We start from the raw sequence: 24973 nt of genomic DNA on the forward strand, positions 1-24973 counted from the left end.
AGGGAACATTGCCCTTGGCCATTTTCACTTCAATTGGGCGCTTTTGGTAGCCATCCACAAGCTTCTGGTTGAATCTTTGACCACTCCTCTTGACAGAATTGGTGCAGTTCAGTCAAATTTGATGGCTTTCTGACATGGACTTGATTCTTCAGCATTGTCCACAAGTTCTCAATGGGGTTTAAGTCAGGACTTTGGGAAGGCCATTCGAAAACCTTCATTCTAGCCTGATTTAGCCATTCCATTACTACTTTTGATGTGTTTAGGGTCATTGTCCTGTTGGAACACCCAACTGCGCCCAAGACCCAATCTTCGGGCTGATGACTTTAGGTTATCTTGAAGTATTTGAAGGTAATCCTCCTCCTTCATTATCCCATTTACTCTCTGTAAAGCACCAGTTCCATTGGCAGCAAAAAAGCCCCACAGCATAATACTACCACCACCGTGCTTGACAGTATGCATGGTGTACTTGGGGTTAAAGGCCTCACCTTTTCTCCTCCAAACATATTGCTGGGCATTGTGGCCAAACAGCTCGATTTTTGTTTCGTCTGACCACAGAACTTTCCTCCAGAAGGTCTTATCTTTGTCCATGTGATCAGCAGCAAACTTCAGTCGAGCCTTAAGGTGCTGCTTTTGGAGCAAGGGCTTCCTTCTTGCACGGCAGCCTCTCAGTCCATGGAAATGCAAAACACGCTGGACTGTGGACACTGACAACTGTGTTCCAGCAGCTTCTAATTCTTGGCAGATCTGCTTTAGACAGACCAGACAGACCAGACCAGACCAGAACAGACCAGAACAGACAGACAGACAGACAGACAGACAGACGCGCAGACAGACAGACAGACGCGCAGACAGACAGACAGACGCGCAGACAGACAGACAGACAGACAGACGCGCAGACAGACAGACAGACGCGCAGACAGACGCGCAGACAGACAGACGCGCAGACAGACAGACGCGCAGACAGACAGACGCGCAGACGCGCAGACAGACAGACGCGCAGACGCGCAGACAGACAGACGCGCAGACAGACAGACAGACGCGCAGACAGACAGACGCGCAGACAGACAGACAGACAGACGCGCAGACAGACAGACGCGCAGACGCGCAGACAGACAGACAGACGCGCAGACAGACAGACGCGCAGACAGACAGACAGACAGACGCGCAGACAGACAGACGCGCAGACAGACAGACGCGCAGACAGACAGACGCGCAGACAGACAGACGCGCAGACAGACAGACGCGCAGACAGACAGACGCGCAGACAGACAGACAGACGCGCAGACAGACAGACGCGCAGACAGACAGACAGACGCGCAGACAGACAGACACGCAGACAGACAGACAGACGCGCAGACAGACAGACAGACGCGCAGACAGACAGACAGACGCGCAGACAGACAGACGCACAGACAGACAGACAGACAGACGCGCAGACAGACAGACGCGCAGACAGACAGACAGACGCGCAGACAGACAGACGCGCAGACAGACAGACAGACGCGCAGACAGACAGACGCGCAGACAGACAGACAGACGCGCAGACAGACAGACAGACGCGCAGACAGACAGACAGACGCGCAGACAGACAGACAGACGCGCAGACAGACAGACAGACGCGCAGACAGACAGACAGACGCGCAGACAGACAGACGCGCAGACAGACAGACGCGCAGACAGACAGACGCGCAGACAGACAGACAGACAGACGCGCAGACAGACAGACAGACAGACGTGCAGACAGACAGACAGACAGACGCGCAGACAGACAGACAGACGCGCAGACAGACAGACAGACAGACGCGCAGACAGACAGACGCGCAGACAGACAGACGCGCAGACAGACAGACGCGGAGACAGACAGACGCGCAGGCAGACAGACGCGCAGGCAGACAGACGCGCAGGCAGACAGACGCGCAGGCAGACAGACGCGCAGGCAGACAGACGCGCAGGCAGACAGACGCGCAGACAGACAGACGCGCAGACAGACAGACGCGCAGACAGACAGACGCGCAGACAGACAGACGCGCAGACGCACGTGTGCACGCGCGCGCACACACATTTGTGGTCAAAAGTTTACATACACTTGTGAAGAACATAATGTCATGGCTTTCTTGCGTTTCCAGTTCATGTAAACTTTTGACCACAACTGTGTGTGTGTATATATATATATATATATATATATATATATATATATATATATATACACTGTATATATATATATATATATATATATATATATATATATATATATATATGTATATATATACATACAGTTGTGGTCAAAAGTTTACATACACTTGTGAAGAACATAATGTCATGGCTCTCTTGAGTGGTCAAAGATTCAACCAGAAGCTTGCCAGAAGCTTGTGGATAGCTACCAAAAGCGCCTAATTGAAGTGAAAATGGCCAAGGGCCATGTTACCAAATATTAACGCTGCTGTATGTATATTTTTGGACCAGGCAGATTTGATAACTTTTTTCTGTTCACCCATAATAAAGTCATAAAAGAACCAAACTTCATGAATGTTTTTTGTGATAAATAAGTACCTGTTCCAATCACTCTATCAGAGAAAAATCTGAGTTGTAGACATAACTGGAAACTCAAGAGAGCCATGACATTATTTTCTTCACAAGTGTATGTAAACTTTTGACCAAAACTGAATACTTAAGTTAAAAAAACTGCGATGTACTGAAGCCGAGAATGTTGAACCTGCGAAGTGGTGAAGGATTATAGTAAAAAAATCATGTAGATGTTGTGCTGAGAAAAAAACATCTCTGAGAAAGTTTCTCAACTCCGTTCTGATCTTACACGTTTTTTCTGTTGTTTTATTACATTCGAGGCCCTGATTACGTGGACGTCTCAACTCTAAGAGGAGGGGTGAAAACACAAGTGAGACATCTGAGCATGCATGTGCGTTGATACATGTGTAGTCAAAACAGACAGGGACTAAAGCGTCAGGAAGCCTTGTGGAGCGTCTGCGGTGGATGCAGGTGCAGTTCCCAGACCATATTCCCACCACTTTTAAGTGTTCTGGCTCCTCTCTGTTTTGCCCGCTCCCTGGCGTTTTGGCTTCTCTTTATTTAGTCAGGCCGGGTTTTCAGGAGCAAAGCTTTTACTTCGTTGCTATCAAGTTTGATCCTAATAATGATCAGCAAAGCAACTTTAACGGTAAAGAAACCGTATACTTTGTTGCAAGCAAATATATAATCATATGAAATAAAATCCTGACACCTAATATGCAATTAAAACTGTTCATGGTCTTTTGGTGCCCAATAAAACAAAAACTGGGAAAGAGGTTGAAATCTATGATTTTGAGAAATATAGGGTTTCAGCGCTCCATGTGAAGTAGTTAGTTTTTTATGGAACTTTAAACGCGCTACATGATAGAACAATCCGGTGTGATCATAGGACATCCGACTGCAAGCTTGCGTCTTATGTTACTGTATTGTTACTACTGATTGGTAGAATGGAGTCCTGCGATTATTGTTGTGATTTCTCTTTGGTGATTTAAGTTAAGTCACAGTTGGCATCTCTGGCAAAAATTAAGTAATCTCCAATTTGTAGAGTAACGATGAAAAATGTAACGACTCTAGTGTACGTAAAGCTCAACAGGTTCTACCTGGTTGAATAAAGTATAAATTAATAAAATAAATACAATAAAAAATACTCATAGAAGTACATTCCTATGCAAAAGTTACTCAAGTTAATGTAACGGTGTACCGTATTTTTATACCTATAGGGCGCACTTAAAAGTCAAAAAAATTCTCTAAACTGAAAGGGGCGCCCAATCAGTCGGTGCGCCTTGTTTATGGGCTAAATGTCAAAATTTTGTATGACCCTGACTGCTTGACTGACTGGTTTCATTTCTTGCAGACATGCTACTTACTGCGATAAACCCAGCGGCCTTCACCCTAAAAATAGCCTCCCTACGTATTCCAAGCATTATCTGTTAATCCATTCAAAATATCCCAGAAGAGTGGCAAGGCACTTGACTTCAGTGTGCTTGTAGCGCTTTTGACCCTCCGTACAAAGACTGGCAGCACAGCACGAGTTACGCGAGTGACAATTTGGAATGGATTGTCGATGCCTGGGGCAAAGTGCCGACAAGCACTGTAGTTTTAGCTTTCATCAAAGCTGGAATCACTATTGAGGATGAGATGAAACCCAGCATTGCTGGCGAACTCGCCCACTTGGCTGAACTCCAAATGTCGGATACAGAAGATGAGGACAATTTTGTAGATGTTTGACTACTTTGATTTATATTTTCGCAAATACACATTACGTCAATAAAACAAAATCAAACTCAGTTTTGCTCCTGTTGCCTTTTCTAAAACATACGCAACATGCATGCTAACATGTGTTATGCTCGCACAGCGCTTCCTTTGAAACGAAGCGCCTTTTGTATTGACAGAAAACTGAAAATACACCCGCGACTTTCAGGGGTTTGCGTCGTATAGGTGTGAAAATACGGTAGATGTAATGCATTACTACCCACCTCTGCTTCTATCACTTTATTTATTGTGAAAATAATATATAATAGAATATGTATGAACCCATGGGTGGTCATTGCAGTTTGCATTGGTAAAAACAGGACCTATGTTAGGAAATTATTTTAACATGTTTGTTGTTCTGCAGGTATTGAGTTGAAGCATCTTTGTCTGGAGTATATGACACCCTGGCTGCTAAATCTTGTCCGCTTTTGTAAACACAATGATGATGCTAAGCGGCAACGCGTGACAGCCATTTTAGACAAGCTCATTACCATGACAATCAATGAAAAGCAAATGTATCCATCTATTCAAGCTAAGATCTGGGGGAGCTTGGGCCAGGTGAGACAAGCATACATACAAAAAATAGAAGTGGAATTATTGGCATGTTTGAATGTCAACTTCATTTTTATGAGATTTTAAGTTTGGGGGATTTAATCGTCAATGATTTTGTTCTTAGATAACAGATTTGTTGGACGTGGTGTTGGACAGCTTCATCAAGACCAGTGCCACTGGAGGCCTGGGCTCTATCAAGGCTGAAGTAATGGCTGACACTGCAGTTGCTTTGGCATCCGGAAATGTCAAATTGGTCTCTAGTAAGGTGAGGCTATCCCCCTTTTGCATTGCCTTGATCGAATTTGCTCTACTCCCTTAATGTGGTTATTGCAAGATAGAGTAACTGCTATTCTATTGCTATGCTGTTTAATCTAAATTGAACATTCATAAAACATTCATCGCAGCAAACTTGACTTGATCAATTTTTCAGTCAACTGAAGTTGCCTGTTGGATTACAGGTGAAGCATTTTCAAAAATTAAGAACTCTACAACTCCACTTTTGGAAATAATGAAAACATTGTTATAATAATAATTGGTCTCTAAATGATTAGAATACTTACTAATTGAATAAATAAATCCATTTGTCTCACAGCTGTAAAACTAGAGCAAGAATCTGAACTCGCATGGTTCTGTATGTGCTTCATCTCAATCAGTCTTGCTCCTTATAAATAAAAACAACACACATACCAAAACACTCGTAAACCTTAATATTGTAAACACTAGCACTAACCTAAAAGACGGCCAATGTTACAACCACTTATCAGAACATCCAGTGTTACACTTGAAGTCCTGATAATGGTGTAAAAAAGTATAGCAGTGTTACTTTTATTTGTTCTTTTTTTACTTTTAACACGCTTTTAAATCTTTCGATTTTTGAAGACGCTATAACGTAACTACAAAGCAGAGGTAGTTGTGCTGCCCTGTCTTTATTGACCAGCAGCTACTGCTCTGCATCTACAGTTGTGTGTTGACAGCTTAATTAGCATTTCACTGGAGAACACTTTAAACAAAACTGAATTTCAGTACTTGCATCCATGAGCCAGTGCAAGTTAAATGATTTGTGGCTTCAGGATGATCAATTAAGTGCCTGTTGAAACCGGCGTGGGAATATGAACCACACTGCAAGAACTTTATATCTTAGAACTTGGAATCCCATTGCAAATCGGAAAAGCACAAAGCTGTCATGAAACGTCAGCAGTACATGCCGCTAATCAACCACTCTTGCGCCGCGTTAAAAGCCACAGCATCAAGGTCCAGCACGACCTAGTCTGCTGCAACTTTGCTGCGAAGAACTGAATAAATTAATATACGTTGCAAGTAATTCAGGCCTCTAATCTTCTTTCAAACCTTTTGTACTTTTTTTGCTGGTATTGATGCGAAATTATTCAATAATTGTATTCATTTTGGTCTTGAAATGTCTTAATTATTAAGCTAGTTGAAACCTGCAGACACCCTGCAAACAGTCTGCAAAAAAAGTATTTTGATGAAGGGCTGTTGGAACTAAATTATTTATTTTTTTCTGTGACAGGTCATAGGTCGAATGTGCAAGATTATCGACAAGACCTGCTTGTCACCAACACCGACGCTGGAGCAGCACCTAATGTGGGATGACATCGCTATTCTGGCCCGCTATATGCTAATGCTTTCTTTCAACAACTCTTTGGACGTTGCGGCCCATCTCCCATACCTCTTTCATGTTGTTACGTTGCTTGTATCTACTGGGCCTCTGTCACTTAGAGCCTCAACCCATGGATTAGTTATCAACATAATTCATTCCCTGTGCACTTGTTCGCAGCTTAACTTCAGAGGTGAGAAGTAAATGTCATTATCATACATCATCATTTGAATGATATGGATAGACCTAGAATTACATTTTGAGAACATTTTTAAAATAAATTGTTTGTTTTTAATGGTTTCAGAGGAGACAAAACAGGTATTGCGGTTAAGCCTGACAGAGTTTTCCTTGCCCAAGTTTTATTTGCTCTTCGGGATAAGCAAAGTCAAGTCAGCAGCTGTCATTGCCTTCCGATCCAGCTACAGAGACCGCTCCTTCTCCCCGGGCTCTTATGAAAGGGAGACTTTTGCTCTTTCCTCCCTGGAGACGGTCACCGAAGCTTTACTGGAAATCATGGAGGTAGGTCTTTTGCCACGACAACAGTGGTAGCATTTTAGGATTGTTCTATTTATATGGGGCATTGATTTTTTTTTTTTTTTTGCAGTTTCCCCACTTTAAAGTTGTGATATTTTAATGATAATCAAACAAATATAAATAGCAGCCAGAGGAAATAAGTAAAAATGAAATACAGTTTTGAAATCGTAATTATATTTACTCAGGTAAAAAAAATGTAGTATTCAAAACTTCAGTGGGGCAAGTAAGTATTTAGTCAAACACCAATTGTGCAAGTTATCCTACTTGAAATGATTAGAGAGGCCTGTAATTGTCAACATGGTTAAACCTCAACCTTGAGAGACAGAATGTGGAAGAAAAAAAAGAGAAAATCACAGTTTGATTTTTAAAGAATTTTATTTGCAAATCATGGTGGAAAATAAGTATTTGGTCAATACCAAAAGTTCATCTCAATACTTTATGTATCCTTTGTTGGCAATAATAGAGGCCAAACGTTTTCTGTAACTCTTCACAAGCTTTTCACACACTGTTGCTGGTATTTTGGCCCATTCCTCCATGCAGATCTCCTCTAGAGCAGTGATGTTTTGGGGCTGTCGTTGGTCAACACGGACTTTCAACTCCCTCCACAGATTTTCTATGGGGTTGAGATCTGGAGGCTGGCTAGGCCACTCCTTTGTTGCCCTGGCTGTGTGTTTGGGATCATTGTCATGCTGCAAGACCCAGCCAAGTCTAATCTTCAGTGTCGTTGCTGATGGAGGGAGATATTCACTCAAAATCTCTCGATACATGGCCCCATTCATTCTTCCCTCTACACAGATCAGTCGCCCTGGTCCCTTAGCAGAAAAACAGCCCCAAAGCATGATTTTTCCACACCCATGCTTCACATGGGTATGGTGTTCTTCAGATGCAATTCAGTATTTTTTCTCTTCCAAACACGAGAACCTGTGTTTCTACCCCAAAAAATCTATTTTGGTTTCATCTGACCATAACACATTCTCCCAGTCCTCTTATGGATCATCCAAATGCTCTCTAGCGAACCGCAGACGGGCCTGGATGTGTACTGGCTTCAGCAGGGGGACACATCTGGCAGTGCAGGATTTGAGTCCCCGGCGGCGCATTGTGTTACTGATAGTAGCCTTTGTTACTGTGGTCCCAGCTCTCTGTAGGTCATTCACTAGGTTCCCCCGTGTGGGTCTGGGATATTTGCTCACCGTTCTTTTCATCATTTTGACGCCACGGGGTGAGATCTTGCATGAAGCCCCAGATCGAGGGAGATTACAGTGGTCTCCATTTTCTAATTATTGCTCCCACAGTTGATTTCTTTACACCAAGCGTTTTACCTATTGCAGATTCATTCTTCCCAGCCTACAATTTTATTTCTGGTGTCCTTCGACAGCTCTTTGGTCTTGGCCATAGTGGAGTTTGGAGTGTGAGAGAGTGAGGTTGTGGACAGGTATCTTTTATACCGATAATGAGTTAAAACAGATGCTATTAATACAGGTAACGAGTGGAGACCTCGTTAGAAGTTAGACCTCTTTGACAGCCAGAAATCTCGCTTGTTTGTTGGTGACCAAATACTTATTTTCCACTCTAATTTGGAAATAAATTCTTTAAAAATTAAACAGTGATTTTTTTTCCACATTCTCTCCCTCATGGTTGAGGTTTACCCATGTTGACAATTACAGGCCTCTAATCTTTTCAAGTAGGAGAACTTGCACAATTGGTGGTTGACTAAATACTTATTTGCCCCACTGTACCTGTGTGAATAAAAATTTACCGTACGAAAAAATAATTGCGCCCAAATTGCAATTAGTCTTTAACATCTCAGAAGAAGTTTTGGCCCACTCTTTGTTTGAAAATTGTTTTTGTTCTGCAACACCAAAAAAAATTCAAGCATAAATGAATTTTTTTCGTGGTACAGCATTTTAAGATTTCAGAATAAAGCCCAGATTTTGACTAGGCCACTCCAAAACCCTTAGTTCATTTGTTTAAGCCATTAAAAACATGATTTTTGGATAGCTTTTGGATCATTTTCCTACTGCAAGACATAGAGTTCCCCTGGCTATAAAAATTCTGCTTAGGAATTTTCCATAATTGAGCAGAATGCCTGTTTCAGTCAAAAGAAAAATAGTAATATTGTAAAATTTAGTGTTGCTTATTTTCACATTACGGAAACCAGAAGTTTTTTCACGAATTTCGATTTTTGGCGATGTCAGCCTGTGTGTGACAAAATTGCTTTTGATGTGATCTTAGGAGGTGAAGTAAAATTATGAGAAATAGGTTGTAAAAATGCGATCTCAAATTCGTTATATTACAGTGGTACCTTGAGATACGAGCTTCATGCGTTCCGGGACTGAGCTCGTATGTCGATTTACTCGTAACTCAAATGAACGTTTCCCATAGAAATGAACTAAAAACAAATTAATTTGTTCCAACCCTCTGAAACACAGGATATTGGATTGGAAAAAACATTTTTATTTGTTCTAATTCGCCATCTATTAACAAAGTAACAAATAACGAGTGGTTTAATAGTACTAAAATGTGTGTAATAGTACTAAAATTAGACAGATTTCGCAGAGAGAGGGACAGAGAAGGGGTTGAGACTTTTTGCACTGCAACGTGCGCGTAACATAACATAATCAAATTTAAATGAACTTGGATTACGATGCAGACACACTCAAAAATAATTTTAATCTAACCTTACACTAAATTTAAACTAAATTAAAACTTAATTCTAATTTTGTTTTGAATTTTTATACCTTTCTTCTCCCGGGTTGGCTCTATTTGCCCCGCCTCCACTCTGACTTTCAGATGCAACCTATCAAGACGTGTTTGCTTTTGTCTTCCCTTCAAAATATTCCGAAAATGATGCACACAAATGTCTTCACAATAAGATAACGCACGGCCACTTGCCAGCGCTCCGCCCAGTGCTCGTAGAGACATTTCACGAGGGAGTTGCGACGGGAAAGACAGTGCCCATGATGCTCTTATGAGCAGCCTCTCGCGTCTGCTGTATGATCGTATGTCAAGATAAATATTTGCTCGAAATTTTACTCGTATCTCAAATTGCTCGTATGGCGAGATAGTACTGTACTTATTTTTACATTACATGAACCAGAAGATACAGTAATCCCTCAAATTACACGAATAATGTGGACCAGACCTGGATAATCGAAAAACCAATTGGATCACACTTATTATTACTACCACACTAGAGTGATCTGTCGAATATCACAGATAATGTAGAGCAGGCATGTCCGCGATAATCGAAAAACCGCGAAGGATCACCCCTATTATTACTACCATTTTACATGTTTTCGCCCCAATACAGAAATACACAAGTACAATTATCAAGAAGTGTATTTATTACATATTACAGCTATAAGCATATGAAAAGACTGTAATGTATTTATATCCAAATATAATCTATATATAAATAAGTGTAAATACTTTAAGTACTGTATTCACAGTGAAAATACCGTAATTACTCGAATATAACACGCAGATTTTTGCTATATAATTAATTCCAATAGTTGGGGGTGCGTGTTATAATCAATAACTAAAATAAATTACAAATTTTCGATCGAAAAAAGCATTGTCAAACTCACTTTGACGCACGGATTTTACGTCATCTCGTAAAGCTGGCGCACGGATTTTACGTCATCTCCTAAAGCCGACGCACGGATTTTACGTCATCTCGTAAACCCGATCGAAAATCGGAAAGCCGAGACCACCACTGCCCCCCTCTAGCCTCGTACTCGTCTCAGTTCACCCTCTCTCAGTTCAGTGTTATAATCAATAACTAAAATAAATTACAAATTTTCGACCGAAAAAAGCATTGTCAAACTCACTTTGACGCACGGATTTTACGTCATCTCGTAAAGCCAATCGGAAATCGGAAAGCCGAGACCGCCACTGCCCGCCTCTAGCCTCGTCCTCGTCTCAGTTCACCCTCTCTCAATTCAATTTTGGACATTGTACGAGCAACATGGCATCAAAACGAACAAGTTATACCGCAGCGTTCAAAAGAAAAGTCATCCAAGTGGCAGAGGAATTGGGCAACAGAGAAGCTGGAAGAAAATTCGACATTAGTGAAGCTAACATCCGTGGTTGGAGGAAGAAGAAAGACTCATTATTGAAAGAAAAGGCAACAGCAAAAGCATCAGGACGTGGAAGAAAAGCAATGTACCCAGATTTGGAGAAAGAACTTATTAAAACGATTGCTGAGAGAAGAGCTGCAGGGTGCTCCATTAACACAGTCGAGCTGCGTATCCTCGCCCTGAAAATCATAAAAAAAAACAACAAGGATTCCGGCTTCAAATCGTCTGCATGTTGGTGCTATAAGTTTATGCAACGGCATGACCTATCTATAAGAAAGAGAACGTCAATTGCCCAAAGGATGCCGGAGAACTATGAACATAAACTGATGGAGTATCAGCGGTTCATAATCAAGATGAGGAAGAAGCACCACTATGCACTTCGGAATATAGGAAACGCTGATCAAACCCCACTGACTTTTGATCTGCCGAGCTCACTGACTGGATTTTAAGGGTCTAAAGTCAGTCACCATCAAGTCTACAGGAAATGAAAAATCTCGCTTCACTGTGATGCTTGGTGCATACGGGGATGGCTCCAAGATGAAACCATATGTCATCTTCAAGCGCAAGACCCTTCCGAAGGATGTTGTGTGGCCATCTGGTGTCATCGTCCGCTGCCAGGAGAAGGGTTGGATGGATGAACATCTCACCAAGGACTGGATAAGAACAGTATGGAGTGCAAGACCTTCAACACAAAGACAACTGTTAGTTCTTGATGCATTCAGGTGTCACCGCATGCAGTGTGTGAAGGACATCTTAAAAGAAGCCAGAACAGATGTAGCCATAATTCCTGGAGGTATGACCAGCCAACTCCAGGTCATGGACGTCTCGTGCAACCGTCCCTTCAAGCAACAGATGAAGCAGAGATGGGCGGAATGGATGGCTTCAGGGGAGAAAACATTTACAGCAAGTGGCAACACCAGAAAGGCATCACTGCAGCTAATCACACAGTGGATCAAGAAGAGTTGGGACGCAGTGGAGCCTGCCATCATCACCAGAGGCTTCAAGAAGTGTTGCCTCACCAACAAGCTGGATGGTACTGAGGATGATGTGTTGTGGGAGGAAGAGGAAGTGGATGAAGGAAGCGTGGGCGTTGATAGGATTCTCAACGAAGAGATGTATGAGGAGACGGATGAGAGGACGGACAAAGAGAGAGAGGAATATCTGCAGAGACTATTTAAAGATTCTGATGCGGACTCATTTGAAGGATTCTAAAAAATAAATTTGTACTCTTGATGAACACTTGTAGTTTAAACACATGTGATAGTCTTTTCCATTGTGCATATGTTCAAATCATTTATTTATTCAAGTTGTATGTTCCTTTTCTTGTTTGAGAATGACAATAGATATTTGAATTAAAACATGGTATTGTCAATTGAAATGTAGTCAATGTTCAAGGAAGTCTAAAAGGTATTGCAACATAACATGTCTACATGATATGTTTGTCCACTCTGTGTATCATCTATTGCCCTAAAATTCAAACGCATAACTCCACCAACTGCACGACACTCGACACGCTCGTACCTGAAGATTTTTCTATCCGGTTTTGAACAAAACAATCGTGAAACGAAGAAAAAAAGGTAAGATTTCTGATTTTCGTCAGCGGGAAATTTTAGGTGCGCACTATATTCGAGTACTGCGTTTTTCCAGATTTTTTTGGCCCAAAATTACCTGCGTGTTATTTTCGAGTGCGCGTTATATTCGAGTAATTACGGTAGTTCCGCTTCGCTTGATTTGAATTTTTTTTTTTTTTTAAATAAAAATTGTCAGATTTGAGAGGCGCCGTAGGGGAGCTTTTCAGGAGGAGCTTTTGCGAGAGGTTTTCAGCCCACTAGGAAGATGTTGATGGGGAGTTGTGACTGATGTTTCTTTTTTGGTACATATATGCTTTTGTCAAGGACATGAAACTGTCAAAACAATTGCCATATTCCATGGTTATGACGATGTTGTCATCAATCTCTAGGACATTTTGCTTCAAACTGTGAGCCATACTGAAAGTTTCTTGCCGATTTCTCGTTCCTCATCTTTATTGCAGTCATTGTTTGAAGGGAAATTAAACTTCCACTTCACTCATGGCTTCAATTACCCGTATAGAGAGGTCTATTTTCGCATAAGAGCAACGGCGTTAGCCCACTGTCCGGTACTTAAAAGGAAACGTAACTTCCACTTTACTACTCTGCAGCGTCCATCTTAGCCTCCCAAAGGGTTCTATTTTCGGACAAAGGCGATGGCGTCCGCCGTAACGTCGCCCGGAGCTTGCCCTTTATAACATTTTGGGGAAATTCCACCATCAGCTCCGTTACTACGAGGCTCCCGGAGTCCGCTGAGCGAACTCTATTTTTGGTTAACGACCACAGCGTCCACCGTAAGTCGCATGGGACTCGCATTTCTGGAAAAAAATCCACCCTCACAGAGCCGCCCGGCCGCACAGAAAGCTCTATTTTGATATAAAAATGATGGCCACCACCCGCTGCCCACCATTTTTTTTTTCTTGGTGCTGAGTTGAGTGACAATTCCCTGTCTTCTGTCATTTTCTTAGTGGCAAGCGGAAGATAGTGAAGTGTCTTCCGCTTGCGAGTTTCATCGTGAATTTTGACATTTTTATGAACTTTTTTAATACTTAGTACAGTGGTACCTCTACATACAAGCACCCCTACATATGAGCATTTCGAGATACGAGTAAAATTTCGAGCAAATAATTATCTCTAGATACATGAAAAAATTTGAAATGCGAGAAAGCCAGGTGGCCAAGACATGAGAGGCTGTTTATCATTGTATCATTGTTTATCTTTTTTGCCGCATCTCTTTCGTGTATGACAGATATCTACGAGCACTGTGCAGAGCGTTGCATTTTTTTCAGTGTTTTTTTCCGTCACTCAGCACGAATGGCGGAGCGATCGCTGTTACGAGGAGTGGTATATATTACTTCTCGTTGGCAAGTGGTTGTGCGTTATCCTATTGTGAGGACATTTGTGTGCATCGTTTTCGGAATATTTTGAAGGGAATACAAAAGCAAACAGCACATCGATAGAGAAAGCAGGGTGGAGGCGGGCAAATACAGCCAACCCGCCCGGTATCAAACTTAAATACAAAATTAGAATTAAGTTTAGTGTAAGGTTAGATTAAACTTACTTTTGAGTGTGTCTGCATCGTAATCCAAGTTCATTTAAATTTGTTTCAGTTATTAAACGAGCGTGTTGCCATGCAAAAAGCGCCCCCCTTCTCCGTCCCCCTCTCTCTGTCCATCAATCTCTCTCTTTCCCCCTTTCGGAAATTAGAATTATGTTTAGTGTAAGGTTAGATTAAATTTATTTTTGAGTGTGTCTGCATCGTAATCCAAGTTCGTTTAAATTTGTTTGTTATTAAACAAGCGTGTTGCCGTGCGAAAAGCACCCCCACCCCCTCTCTCTGTCCTCTCTCTATTTCCCCCCTTCGAAATCCGTATAATTTTAGTACTATTAAACACATTTTAGTAATATTAAACCACTAGTTATGTGTTACTTTGTTAATAGATGGCAATCCAATATCCTGTTTTTGGTGTTTTTTCAGAGGGTTGGAACGAATGAATTCGTTTTTAATTCATTTCATTGGGAAACGTTCGTTCGAGTTACGAGAATAGTCGTATCTCGAGGTACCACTGTATATAAAAAACACGATGTACTGAAGCTGTGAAGTGGTGAAGGATCAGTACACGTTTTCTCGCTTACGCAAAAATATAAGTACACAAGTACAATTATCAAGAAGTGTATTTTTTAAATATTACAGTTATAGGCATATGAAAAGATTGTGTTACGGTCGTGGGCGAAGGGCCCCGAAGCAGGCACACAATCTTGATTGTGGTAGTATCTATTTATTGTCAATGGACCAGGGCCAGGCGAAGGTATAAGGGAAGAAGCGTGGGCAAGTCGGTGTACGTGGCGTGGGGGTCGAGAGCCGTTAATTCCGTAGGAGAGTCTGTGGCGAAGGTACAGAAGCCTAGATCGGGCAGGTCGGTGAATGTGGTGTGAAAATATGTGCCACGTTGCATTTGTACAGTTTCTAATCGCTTAATAAGGGGATAAAAAACGGATAAGGAAATGCATTTACTTTTTGGGGGATTTCGTAACTTTCGTCTTTTTCGTATCTCGAGTCACTCATTTGCATATAAAAAGAATCGTAACCTGAAACTTTCGTACCTAGAGGCATTCGTAAGTAGAAGTATGACTGTAAATAGTTTTTTTCCTTAAAGAGCATTTCAAACTTTATTTTATGGTTGGTTATTTTGATCATTTTAAACAAATAAAAACCTCTAAGGATTGGAGAATACTTTTTCATGTCACTGTATAATTTTCAATGCATTCTTGTTTTATTATTTTTAAATCTTTTATCCAGGCTTGTATGAGGGACATCCCAGCCTGTAAGTGGTTAGACCAGTGGACAGAGCTTGCACAGAAGTATGAGCAATTTTTCTTTAATTATATTTTAACCATGCTTACTAGATGGCCTAATGCAAAATGTACGTATTTACCAGGTTTGCCTTCCAGTACAACCCATCTCTCCAGCCAAGAGCCCTGGTGGTTTTCGGCTGCATCAGTAAGAGGGTGAGCCACGGGCAGATCAAGCAGATAATCCGAATCCTCAGCAAGGCCAGCCCTCTTCTCAGCATCGACCGAGTGAGAAGGAACACTGACTTGTCATATTGTCTACATTATTTGGCTTTTCACCCTGCAGAAAAGTCCTTAAATTAATTCTGTATTTTTCACATCTATAGGGTCTTGAGAGCTGCCTTAAGGGGCCTGACAATTACAACAGCCAAGTATTGATAGAGGCTACTGTCATTGCGCTGACCAAACTGCAGCCTCTACTCAGCAAGGTACAACTTTTGTGATATTTGATGTTCAACTTTATAATATTGTTGTATAACACCCGTTTAAAAGTTAACCCTTGAAGTTTCCCTTGAAGCAAATTCTGATTATTTGAAAGAGTTCATGTGCTGTGATTCTGGTAGTAATTTATTCTATGTCTGACCACAGGAATCTCCCATGCATAAATCTCTGTTTTGGGTGGCAGTAGCTGTCCTACAATTGGATGAAGTAAACCTTTACTCTGCCGGGACTGCGTTGTTGGAGCAGAACCTCCACACCCTAGATGCAATGCGTGTCTTTAATGACAAGGTAAAAATGTTTTTTAAAGTGTGGACCACCAAGAAAAATTATATAAAAGCCTGTGAGGCGCCATCTGATTGCTTCCAACCCCTCCCAGTCAAAATGGAATGTATATATACAGTTGAGGTCAAAAGTTTACATACACTTGTGAAGGACATAATGTCATGGCTCTCTTGAGTTTCCAGTTATTTCTACAACTCGGATTTTTCTCTGATAGAGTGATTGGAACAGATACTTCTTTGTCACAAAAAAACATTCATGAAGTTTGGTTCTTTTATGACCTTATTATGGGTGAACAGAAAAAAGTGATCAAATCTGCTGGGTCAAAAATATACATACAGCAGTGCTAATATTTGGTAACATGTCCCTTGGCCATTTTCACTTCAATTAGGCGCTTTTGGTAGCCATCCACAAGCTTCTGGCAAGCTTCTGGTTGAATCTTTGACTACTCCTCTTGACAGAATTGGTGCAGTTCAGTTAAATTTGATGGCTTTCTGACATGGACTTGTTTCTCCAGCATTGTCCACAAGTTCTCAATGGGTTTAAGTCAGTTTGAAAACCTTAACTAGCCCGATTTAGCCATTCCACTACCACTTTTGATGTGTTTGGGGTCATTGTCCTGTTGGAACACCCAACTGCTCCCAAGACGCAATCTTCGGACTCATGACTTTAGGTTATCTTGAAGAATTTGAAGGTAATCCTCCTTCTTCATTATCTCATTTACTCTCTGTAAAGCACCAGTTCCATTGGCAGCAAAACAGCCCCACAGCATAATACTACCACCACCGTGCTTGACGGTAGGCATGGTGTACTTGGGGTTAAAGGCCTCACCTTTTCTCCCCCAAACATATTGCTGGGCATTGTGGCCAAACAGCTCGATTTTTGTTTCGTCTTACCACAGAACTTTCCTCCAGAAGTTCTTATCTTTGTTCAATTGATCAGCAGCAAACTTCAGTCAAGCCTTAAGGTGCCACTTTTGGAGCAAGGGCTTCCTTCTTGCACGGCAGCCTCCCAGTCCATGGAGATGCAAAAACACGCTTCACTGTGGACACTGACACCTGTGTTCCAGCAGCTTCTAATTCTTGGCAGATCTGCTTTTTGGTGATTCTCGGTTGAATCTTCACCCTCCTGACCAATTTTCTCTCAGCAGCAGGTGATAGTTTGCGTTTTCTTCCTGATCGTGGGAGTGACAAAATAGTGCCATGCACTTTATGCTTACAAACAATTGTTTGCACTGTTGCTCTTGGGACCTGCAACTGCTTTGAAATGGTTCCAAGTGACTTTCCTGACTTGTTCAAGTCAAGGATTCGCTTTTTCAGATCCACGCTGAGCTCCTTTGACTTTCCCATTGTAGTGTTTGTGGGCGTTTGCATCCAATCAGCCCTATTTATATGGCCTCAGAGAAGTCACCAGCTGTAGTCACTCATAATCACTCAGAAGAAGTTAAGAGGCCATGCTATGAAGCTCATTTCACTGACACAACTTTCTAAGTCACCAAAATTGCTAATTCGTGTTGCTGTATGTATATATTTGACCCAGAAGATTTGATCATTTTTTCTTGTTAACCCATAATAAAGTCAGAAAAGAACCAAACTTCATGAATGTTTTTTATGACAAAGAAGTATCTGTTCCAATCACTCTATCAGAGAAAAATCAGAGTTGTAGAAATAACTGGAAACTCAAGAGCCATGACATTATGTTCTTCACAAGTGTATGTAAACTTTTGACCACAACTGTATCGCCTTCGATGGCAGCCAATGAGTTATTGTAACTTTTTTTTCCTCAGAGTCCTGAAGAGGTGTTCATGGAGATCAGGCGTCCTTTGGAATGGCACTGTAAACAGATGGACCACTTTGTTGGCCTCAACTTTAGTGCCAACTTCAACTTTGCACTTGTGGGCCACTTACTCAAAGGTAATGAATATGTAATTGAAAGTTGCGTTTGTGCCCAGGTGTATAACTATATTAAGCTCAAGGTTAAGAACTTTTTTTAAATCTTGTGCTTTACATGAATGACCTTTAAAAAGAAACTAAAATTAACACCACTTTTAAGCATCCCAAAAAAACTGAATGTTTTGTGCGATGACCATTTAAATGTGGAAAAGGAATACTAAACACTTCTTTCATCTGGCAAAATACTTTAAATCTTTCTCGACTGAGAATTGACTTTTAATGGCAAAATAAAATGTATTACACTGCAAATGTTGAACATCTTAATTAGGATTTATTTTCTCATCTGCTCAAATTAATATCTTCAGCTTGTTTTGAGTGTTAAAAATTAGTTGACCGATTGTGTAAAATTATGTATTCCACTTGAAGGAAATACTGTGATCCTTAACCACTTTGTGGCTTCAACTTTTGCAGCCTCAGTACATCTCATTTTTTATCTTAAGTGTTTTAAAAAGTTCATTAAAATGTCAATATCAACACTGAAACTCTCAAGCGGAAGACGGGATGAAAAATGGCGGTGAAAAATGGTTGAAGTCAGGGCAGCGCTCCTTATTCGGCGCTGAAATGGGTGGCACTCAGGGCAGAAGAAATGAAATTTCACCGTAGAAGAATGACACATCGATACAACAAACAGTGTCGGGTCTTTTCTTCGAATTACATAACATGCCTTTCGCATCACACACAGAAAGACGACAGTGAGCCTCTTCCAACATTGATTGTATGGATTTTGAATAGGCGTTGAAAATGCATCTTACCGTATTTACTCGCATATAAGCCGCCTGCGCGTACAAGCTGCACCCTGAAAATTGCCTTGAAATTTTTTAAATTTACAATTTCTCGCGTATAAGATGTGCCCCCCCTGATTCCCAGTTTTCACCTCCATATTTATGGTTTTAATAGGGAGTACATGTGTTAGTTTAAAGGGAAAATCTTAAGAAAAATCATCACAAGTGGTATTTCTGAGATACTGTATGAATCAAAAGCTCATTATTAGGGTATATCATAAAGAAGTCTTTGTAAATGCAAATTATCAAATAATTCAATTTGAAAAAAGAAATAAGTCTATCTTGATGAGAACCTGATGGTTTCTAATTACAGAAATTACAATTTTCTTACCAGAAGTTTAAGATGTTGTGGCAGCCATATTGCTTCTAATGTCAAAATATTAAGAATTTTGTTTAATTTAAAAAATCAAAGCTACTCGCGTCTCGCCAATCAGTGCACGTTTAACTAAGTTTAGACGGCAGCACGCTAGGTAAGATGGCTGCCCGGGACCTAGGTACGATGACTGCCCGGGACCTATGTAAGATGGCTGCCCGGGACTTAGGTAAGATGGCTGTGCCCCGAGCGAGCAGTGACGAGAACGTGAGTTTTTTCACGTTTTATGCAAGATACGTGTTTTTTTCTTGAATTTCTTTCATAGACGTCAAAATAAATTTTATCTGTTTATCTTTTCTCTATTTTGAAATAAATGACCATTCGGCCGCATTCGCTTGCGCCATGACATCAGGGCATTTTGTCGTGACGTCATCGTGTCACGGCGCCATCAACTTGCAGGTTTTTTGCATGTCGTGTTTTTATGCGCACATAAGATGTACCCTTGATTCAGTCATAATTTTTTGTCCGACAAAATGGTAAATGTTCCGCGTAATGTCAAAAGTCACACTGAAACTCGCAAGCGGAAGACGGGAGATGAAAAATGGTGGCGATCCATGGTGGAAGTCAGGGCACTGCTTGTTCTTCGGCGCTGAAATGTGTGGCCCTGAAGGCTGGTTGCGTTTTTGTCCTCCTACAGCATGGGTGGACAAACCAGTCCTCCAGGGCCGCTGTGGGTGCAGGTTTTTCCAACACAGACAGTTTATCCAATGAGGTTTGTACTGAAACAAGAAGCACCTGACTGCAATTGGTGGATTGCACTTCTAAAATATCAGATTGGTGGAATGATTTTCTCTGACAGGTTGGAACGAAAACCCGCATCCACTGTGGCCCATTGTGGAATAGTTTGCCCACCCCTATCCTACAGCAACCACATTAAAAGAAAATAAATTTCTCCCCCATTTTCAAACATTTTTGAAAAAGCTCCAAAGAGCTACTAGGGCAGCGCTAAATAGCATGCGGCTACAGAACCTATTATTGCCATCCCATATTCTATTCATACAAACAGTTGACATTAAAAAAATTTTTGCATTCTTATCTGATTAGTAAAAATTACATGTACCTAAAGTATGTTTAGTCCTTATGCTACAGAGATTAACACACACTAGACCAGGGATGGGCAAACCGGTCCTCGAGGGCCGCTGTGGGTGCAGGTTTTTGTTCCAACCAATATAGCACAGAGTTTAACCAATGAGATTTCTGCAGAAAACAAGAAGCACCTGACTGCAATCCACTGATTGCACTTGTAGGACACCAGATTGTTGAAAAGGTGCTCTCTCAATGGGTTGGAATGAAAACCCGCACCCACTGCGGCCCTTTGTGGAATAGTTTGCCCACCCCTGCGCTAGAGCTACCACATATTATTTGAGCCTTGACCGGCGTTCATCTGCATCTGAAAATTCTGTGTACCTGGTGCCTCAAATTTAAACAATGTTATGCTATTGTAACAGAATCAATACTTAATTGTGTGTTTTTTGTTAATGTGTCTTTAGGTTATAGACATCCATCGGCTACCACTGTAGCAAGAACAGTAAGAATACTGCACACGCTACTGGCTCTCATCAGCAAGCACTTAAAATGTGACAAGTTTGAAGTCAACACACAGAGTGTGGCATATTTGGCTGGTGTGTGACAACTGGGCAGGATTGGAATTTGTTTTGTTGTCAAAATTCTAATTTGTTTGTCATTTGTAGCACTGCTTACGGTTTCTGAAGAGGTCCGAAGTCGATGCAGCCTCAAACACAGGAAGTCGCTCCTGATTTCAGACCTTGCGATGGACCCTGTTCCAATGGACACCTACACCAATCTCATTGGTGATCCTAGCTCCAGGTAAGATGGTCGCAGGTAGTGGTGGAGGCGAATATGGAGACCAGGTGGGGGACACCCTGGATGTGTGGCGAGCCAATCGCAAGGCACAAGGAGATGGACAACCTTTTACGTTCATACGGGCAATTTAGAGTGTTCCACCAGCCTAGTATGCATGTTTTGGGGTGTGTGGGAGGAAACCGGAGTACCTGGAGAAAATCCATGTAAGCCCAGGGAGAGCATGCAAACTCCACACAGGAATTGCACCTTTGATCTCAGAACTGTGAGGTCAAAGTGCTAACCACTCTCCAACGGGCCGCCTATGTATATTATAGGTCAACTTTATTCTTCTTTTGATGCAGCCTTATGGGCAAGACACATGGGCAGAGACATCGGTCACATTCAATTCCTTTTCTACAGAACTAGCGTGACAAGGCAAAAACTTCCTCCTTTATGTTGCCAAGCGACACGCAACAAATACCGAGCCTGCGATGCGAGTTAAAAGAATAGAAAGCAGTTAGGGTACTTAGGAAGAACAACTTGGGCACCAATCTTCTGATAACCTTTTATAGAACCACTGTAGAGAGCATCCTGGCGTACGGCATCACAGTGTGGTACGCTGGAAGCACGGCGGCAGACAAAAAGGCCATGCAGAAAGTGATTAACACTGCCCAGAGGATTGTCGGCTGCTCTCTGCCCTCACTTGAAGACATTGCCAGCCCTCGTTACCTCAGCAGAGCCAAGAACATCATAGGGGACCCTTACCACCCTGGTCACAATCTGTTCCAGCTGCTGCCCTCTGGCAGACGCTATAGGTCCCACAAAGCACGGACAAATAGGCTTAAGGACAGTTTTTTCCCCACATCCATCAGAAATCTAAACTCGCGCTAACATAACACACATTCCCTTCTGCGGTATATGAACAGATGTTTGGTTGGTGATCTGCCTCCTACTAGCTGACTGAAGTAAGGTAAGTGGAAGACAGTGAGAGGTAAGCGAGAGGTAAGCGACCTGTATCCACAACAGCGGAATGACAAATTACAAGTCCGTAACTTATACTTATTTAGGTCTTTTGCCGATTAAACGTAGCTTATGGAGAAGCACCATCAATTTCATCACACGCAGTTTCTGCGTGTGATGACAAGTAGGCTTTTGTGTTGTGATAATGACGACAGGGCCTATGTCCGATTATTATTATTATTATTATTATTATTATTTCAGGTGCTGTCGCCTGTCGGTACAACCAATGGGTTTGTTGATGGACAAATCACCTGCAAGTGCACTGGCCAACCCGTATATTATTCCACATTCCACCCTTTGTCAACATACTTTATTATATTCTCGGCGTGCTTTCCGGGATAAAAAAAATAAATAATGGCATGGAGAATTGATATTCTCCATTGCTCATCCTCGATTTCAAGATGGGGTGGATCAAGGGTCGTTGCTTGCTTTTTTTTTAAGCAAGATTTAAAATACCTCTGTTATTTCTTGTAAAACCTTATGCCTCTAAATAGTTTAGATTTTTTTTTAAAGACACTGGGTGTGTTCTAGACTAATAGGCGCCACAATATTCCTTTCTTTTGTAGTTTTTTAACTACAAACACAATAGTAAAGATCACACAGTTCAGTTCTTTGGACTTCCGGTGCAAGTCGGCACTGAAGAATGATGATTCCGCTTTTATTACTGCTCATAGGATTACAGTGCCTCTGTAAGAACAGCATCTGGGGTCCCCCGGTCCCTTTCCTTTGATCACCCGCCGATGATCAGCACAGTATCCGCTGGAGGGACCCCAGGTCAAGAAAGTCGTCCCTCGTCGTCCTGAGATGGTGGCTCGGCACGCCACATGCTGGACTTGGGCGCTCGCTCCACTTCTTCCCATCGTCAGCCTCCTGGATGGATTCTCTTTGTTTAGACTTCCAGGAGTGAAGTTTATTACCAAAAGGCAAACTTTAGGAGTCCAGTCTGTTCTGGCTCTTTATTTAGACCAGTGGTTGTTAACCTTGTTGGCGCTACCGAACCCCACCAGTTTCATATGCGTACCCACCGAACTCCACCACTTTCATATGCGCATTCACCAAACACTACTTTAGTGTAAAATGTAATTAAAATAAAATATGATTTTTTCAAATTCAAGATACAGTAATACCTCGACATACGAATGGCCCGAGCAATTTGAGATACGAGTAAAATTTTTAGCAAATATCTTGAGATACGAGACTAATTTTGATATACGAGCATACAGCGGACGCGAGAGGCTGCTCATAAGAACATTATGGGCATTTCTGGTTGCAACTCCCTCGTGTAATGTCTCTACGAGCACTGGGCGGAGCGTTGCATTTTTTCAGAGCATTGAAGTCCCCCACCAGAACGAGGGAGTCCCCCGAAGGACCACTCTCCAGCACCCCCTCCAAGGAGTCCAAAAACGGTGGGTACTCTGAACTGCTGTTTGGTGCATAAGCACAAACAGCAGTTCGGTCCGGTTTCACCCAAGAGCTCAGTGCGTATGGAAAGGAGGTCACTTCCCCCTTTCATGATCGGGTCACCAAATGAAGAGTGGAGAGAAATGGTGAAGTTCACTTGCGTGTCCGTCCAATGGTCCAAGAGATCAATGATGGAAACAAGCAGAAAAGTGACAAAGACTCATCGAGTTTAATAAACATAACGTTATGTGACCGTCAATGGATACAAACAAAATGGCTGTTATCTCGTTAAGTGTCCCGAGTGTTGGAAGACGCAACCTTTATATTGGGGAGGCAGAGTAGGGGTGTATCTTCATGCTGACTCAGCCCTGCAAACTCAGTAGCTATCGGTACTTTTTGCTGATGATGATGCAAGCCGGGCTGAGTTCTGTACACCAAGGCAATACTTTCTTGAACTGAACGTTCTTATGTCTTCAAATGCCCCCTTCACCTCCCATGTGTCTCGCCTATTACACATTGTTGACTTATTTACTTTGCATTTATGTATGCAAAAAACACCCTACATGCACTGGTAGGGTGGGGCTCAAGGGATTTCTTGCTTGGAGCCCCATAGAGACCCTAGCAACGCCTCTGCTTATCTGCGGTCGTAGCTCTGCTCGTTTACTTAAACGGCCTCAGCGAACAGATCGTTAAGTCCAGTTTGCAAGCAGCTGATTGTATTACACAGTGCAAACTTAAAAAAGGACTAATTACTTGTAGACAAGTTTCTGTGGTGATCACATCAGCCTTTTTTTTCCTTACAGAACACTGCGAGAAACTCAACCATGGACATCCCCTCAGGTTTCTGAGCGCTACCTTTCGGCTCATCATTATCCGACTGTGGGTCAAATCAGCCCACGTACACGCAAGTCCATGAGTCTTGACATGGGTCAGCCTTCACAAGCTACGACCAAGAAACTTTTGGGTAATATTTAATCACCAACACACCACCTTTGTTCATTTGTGCATTCTAGTCCAAAAAGCTTAATACATTTCCTGTGCTTACATTTTTATTAGGCACCCGGAAGAGCTTCGATCATCTCATTTCAGACTCCAAAGCACCAAAAAGATCTGAGATGGAATCAGGCATGACAACACCGCCCAAAATGAGGCGGGTTGCAGAGAGCGATTATGAATTGGGTATGTCAATCCGCAATGTCACACGTGATCCTGGAGTGGTGACATATTTCATGTCTTCATGTCTTCATGTCCTTCACAAATCAGAGACACAAAGAATTGGAAACTCACACCTACGCAAAGTGTCAGTCTCCGAGTCCAATGTTTTGCTGGATGAAGAAGTCCTCACAGACCCCAAGATCCAGGCTCTCCTTCTGACTGTGCTGGTGAGGAACTACACTTTGTTGTATGAGTAAAGCCGTCCGTGTTTATTACTTTTTTTAATGTCAA

At 42.0% G+C, this 24973-nt stretch overlaps 1 protein-coding gene across 8 annotated transcripts in view; it reads left to right on the forward strand.

Moving 5' to 3' along the window:
• Nucleotides 1-24973, forward strand: part of nf1a (neurofibromin 1a) — a 278314-nt gene that overhangs the window by 241687 nt on the left and 11654 nt on the right. For all 8 annotated transcript variants that reach the window (XM_077611678.1, XM_077611683.1, XM_077611682.1 and 5 more), the window contains 14 exons: nucleotides 4640-4833; nucleotides 4952-5092; nucleotides 6356-6635; nucleotides 6747-6961; nucleotides 15424-15485; nucleotides 15563-15704; nucleotides 15803-15904; nucleotides 16065-16205; nucleotides 17983-18109; nucleotides 20794-20925; nucleotides 20995-21130; nucleotides 24331-24491; nucleotides 24584-24706; nucleotides 24791-24909. In XM_077611678.1, coding sequence (XP_077467804.1) covers nucleotides 4640-4833; nucleotides 4952-5092; nucleotides 6356-6635; nucleotides 6747-6961; nucleotides 15424-15485; nucleotides 15563-15704; nucleotides 15803-15904; nucleotides 16065-16205; nucleotides 17983-18109; nucleotides 20794-20925; nucleotides 20995-21130; nucleotides 24331-24491; nucleotides 24584-24706; nucleotides 24791-24909 — 2075 coding nt within the window. The remainder of the gene's footprint in view (nucleotides 1-4639; nucleotides 4834-4951; nucleotides 5093-6355; nucleotides 6636-6746; nucleotides 6962-15423; nucleotides 15486-15562; nucleotides 15705-15802; nucleotides 15905-16064; nucleotides 16206-17982; nucleotides 18110-20793; nucleotides 20926-20994; nucleotides 21131-24330; nucleotides 24492-24583; nucleotides 24707-24790; nucleotides 24910-24973) is intronic.

Source organism: Stigmatopora argus, chromosome 10, assembly GCF_051989625.1.
Source record: "Stigmatopora argus isolate UIUO_Sarg chromosome 10, RoL_Sarg_1.0, whole genome shotgun sequence".
Lineage (NCBI taxonomy): Eukaryota > Metazoa > Chordata > Actinopteri > Syngnathiformes > Syngnathidae > Stigmatopora > Stigmatopora argus.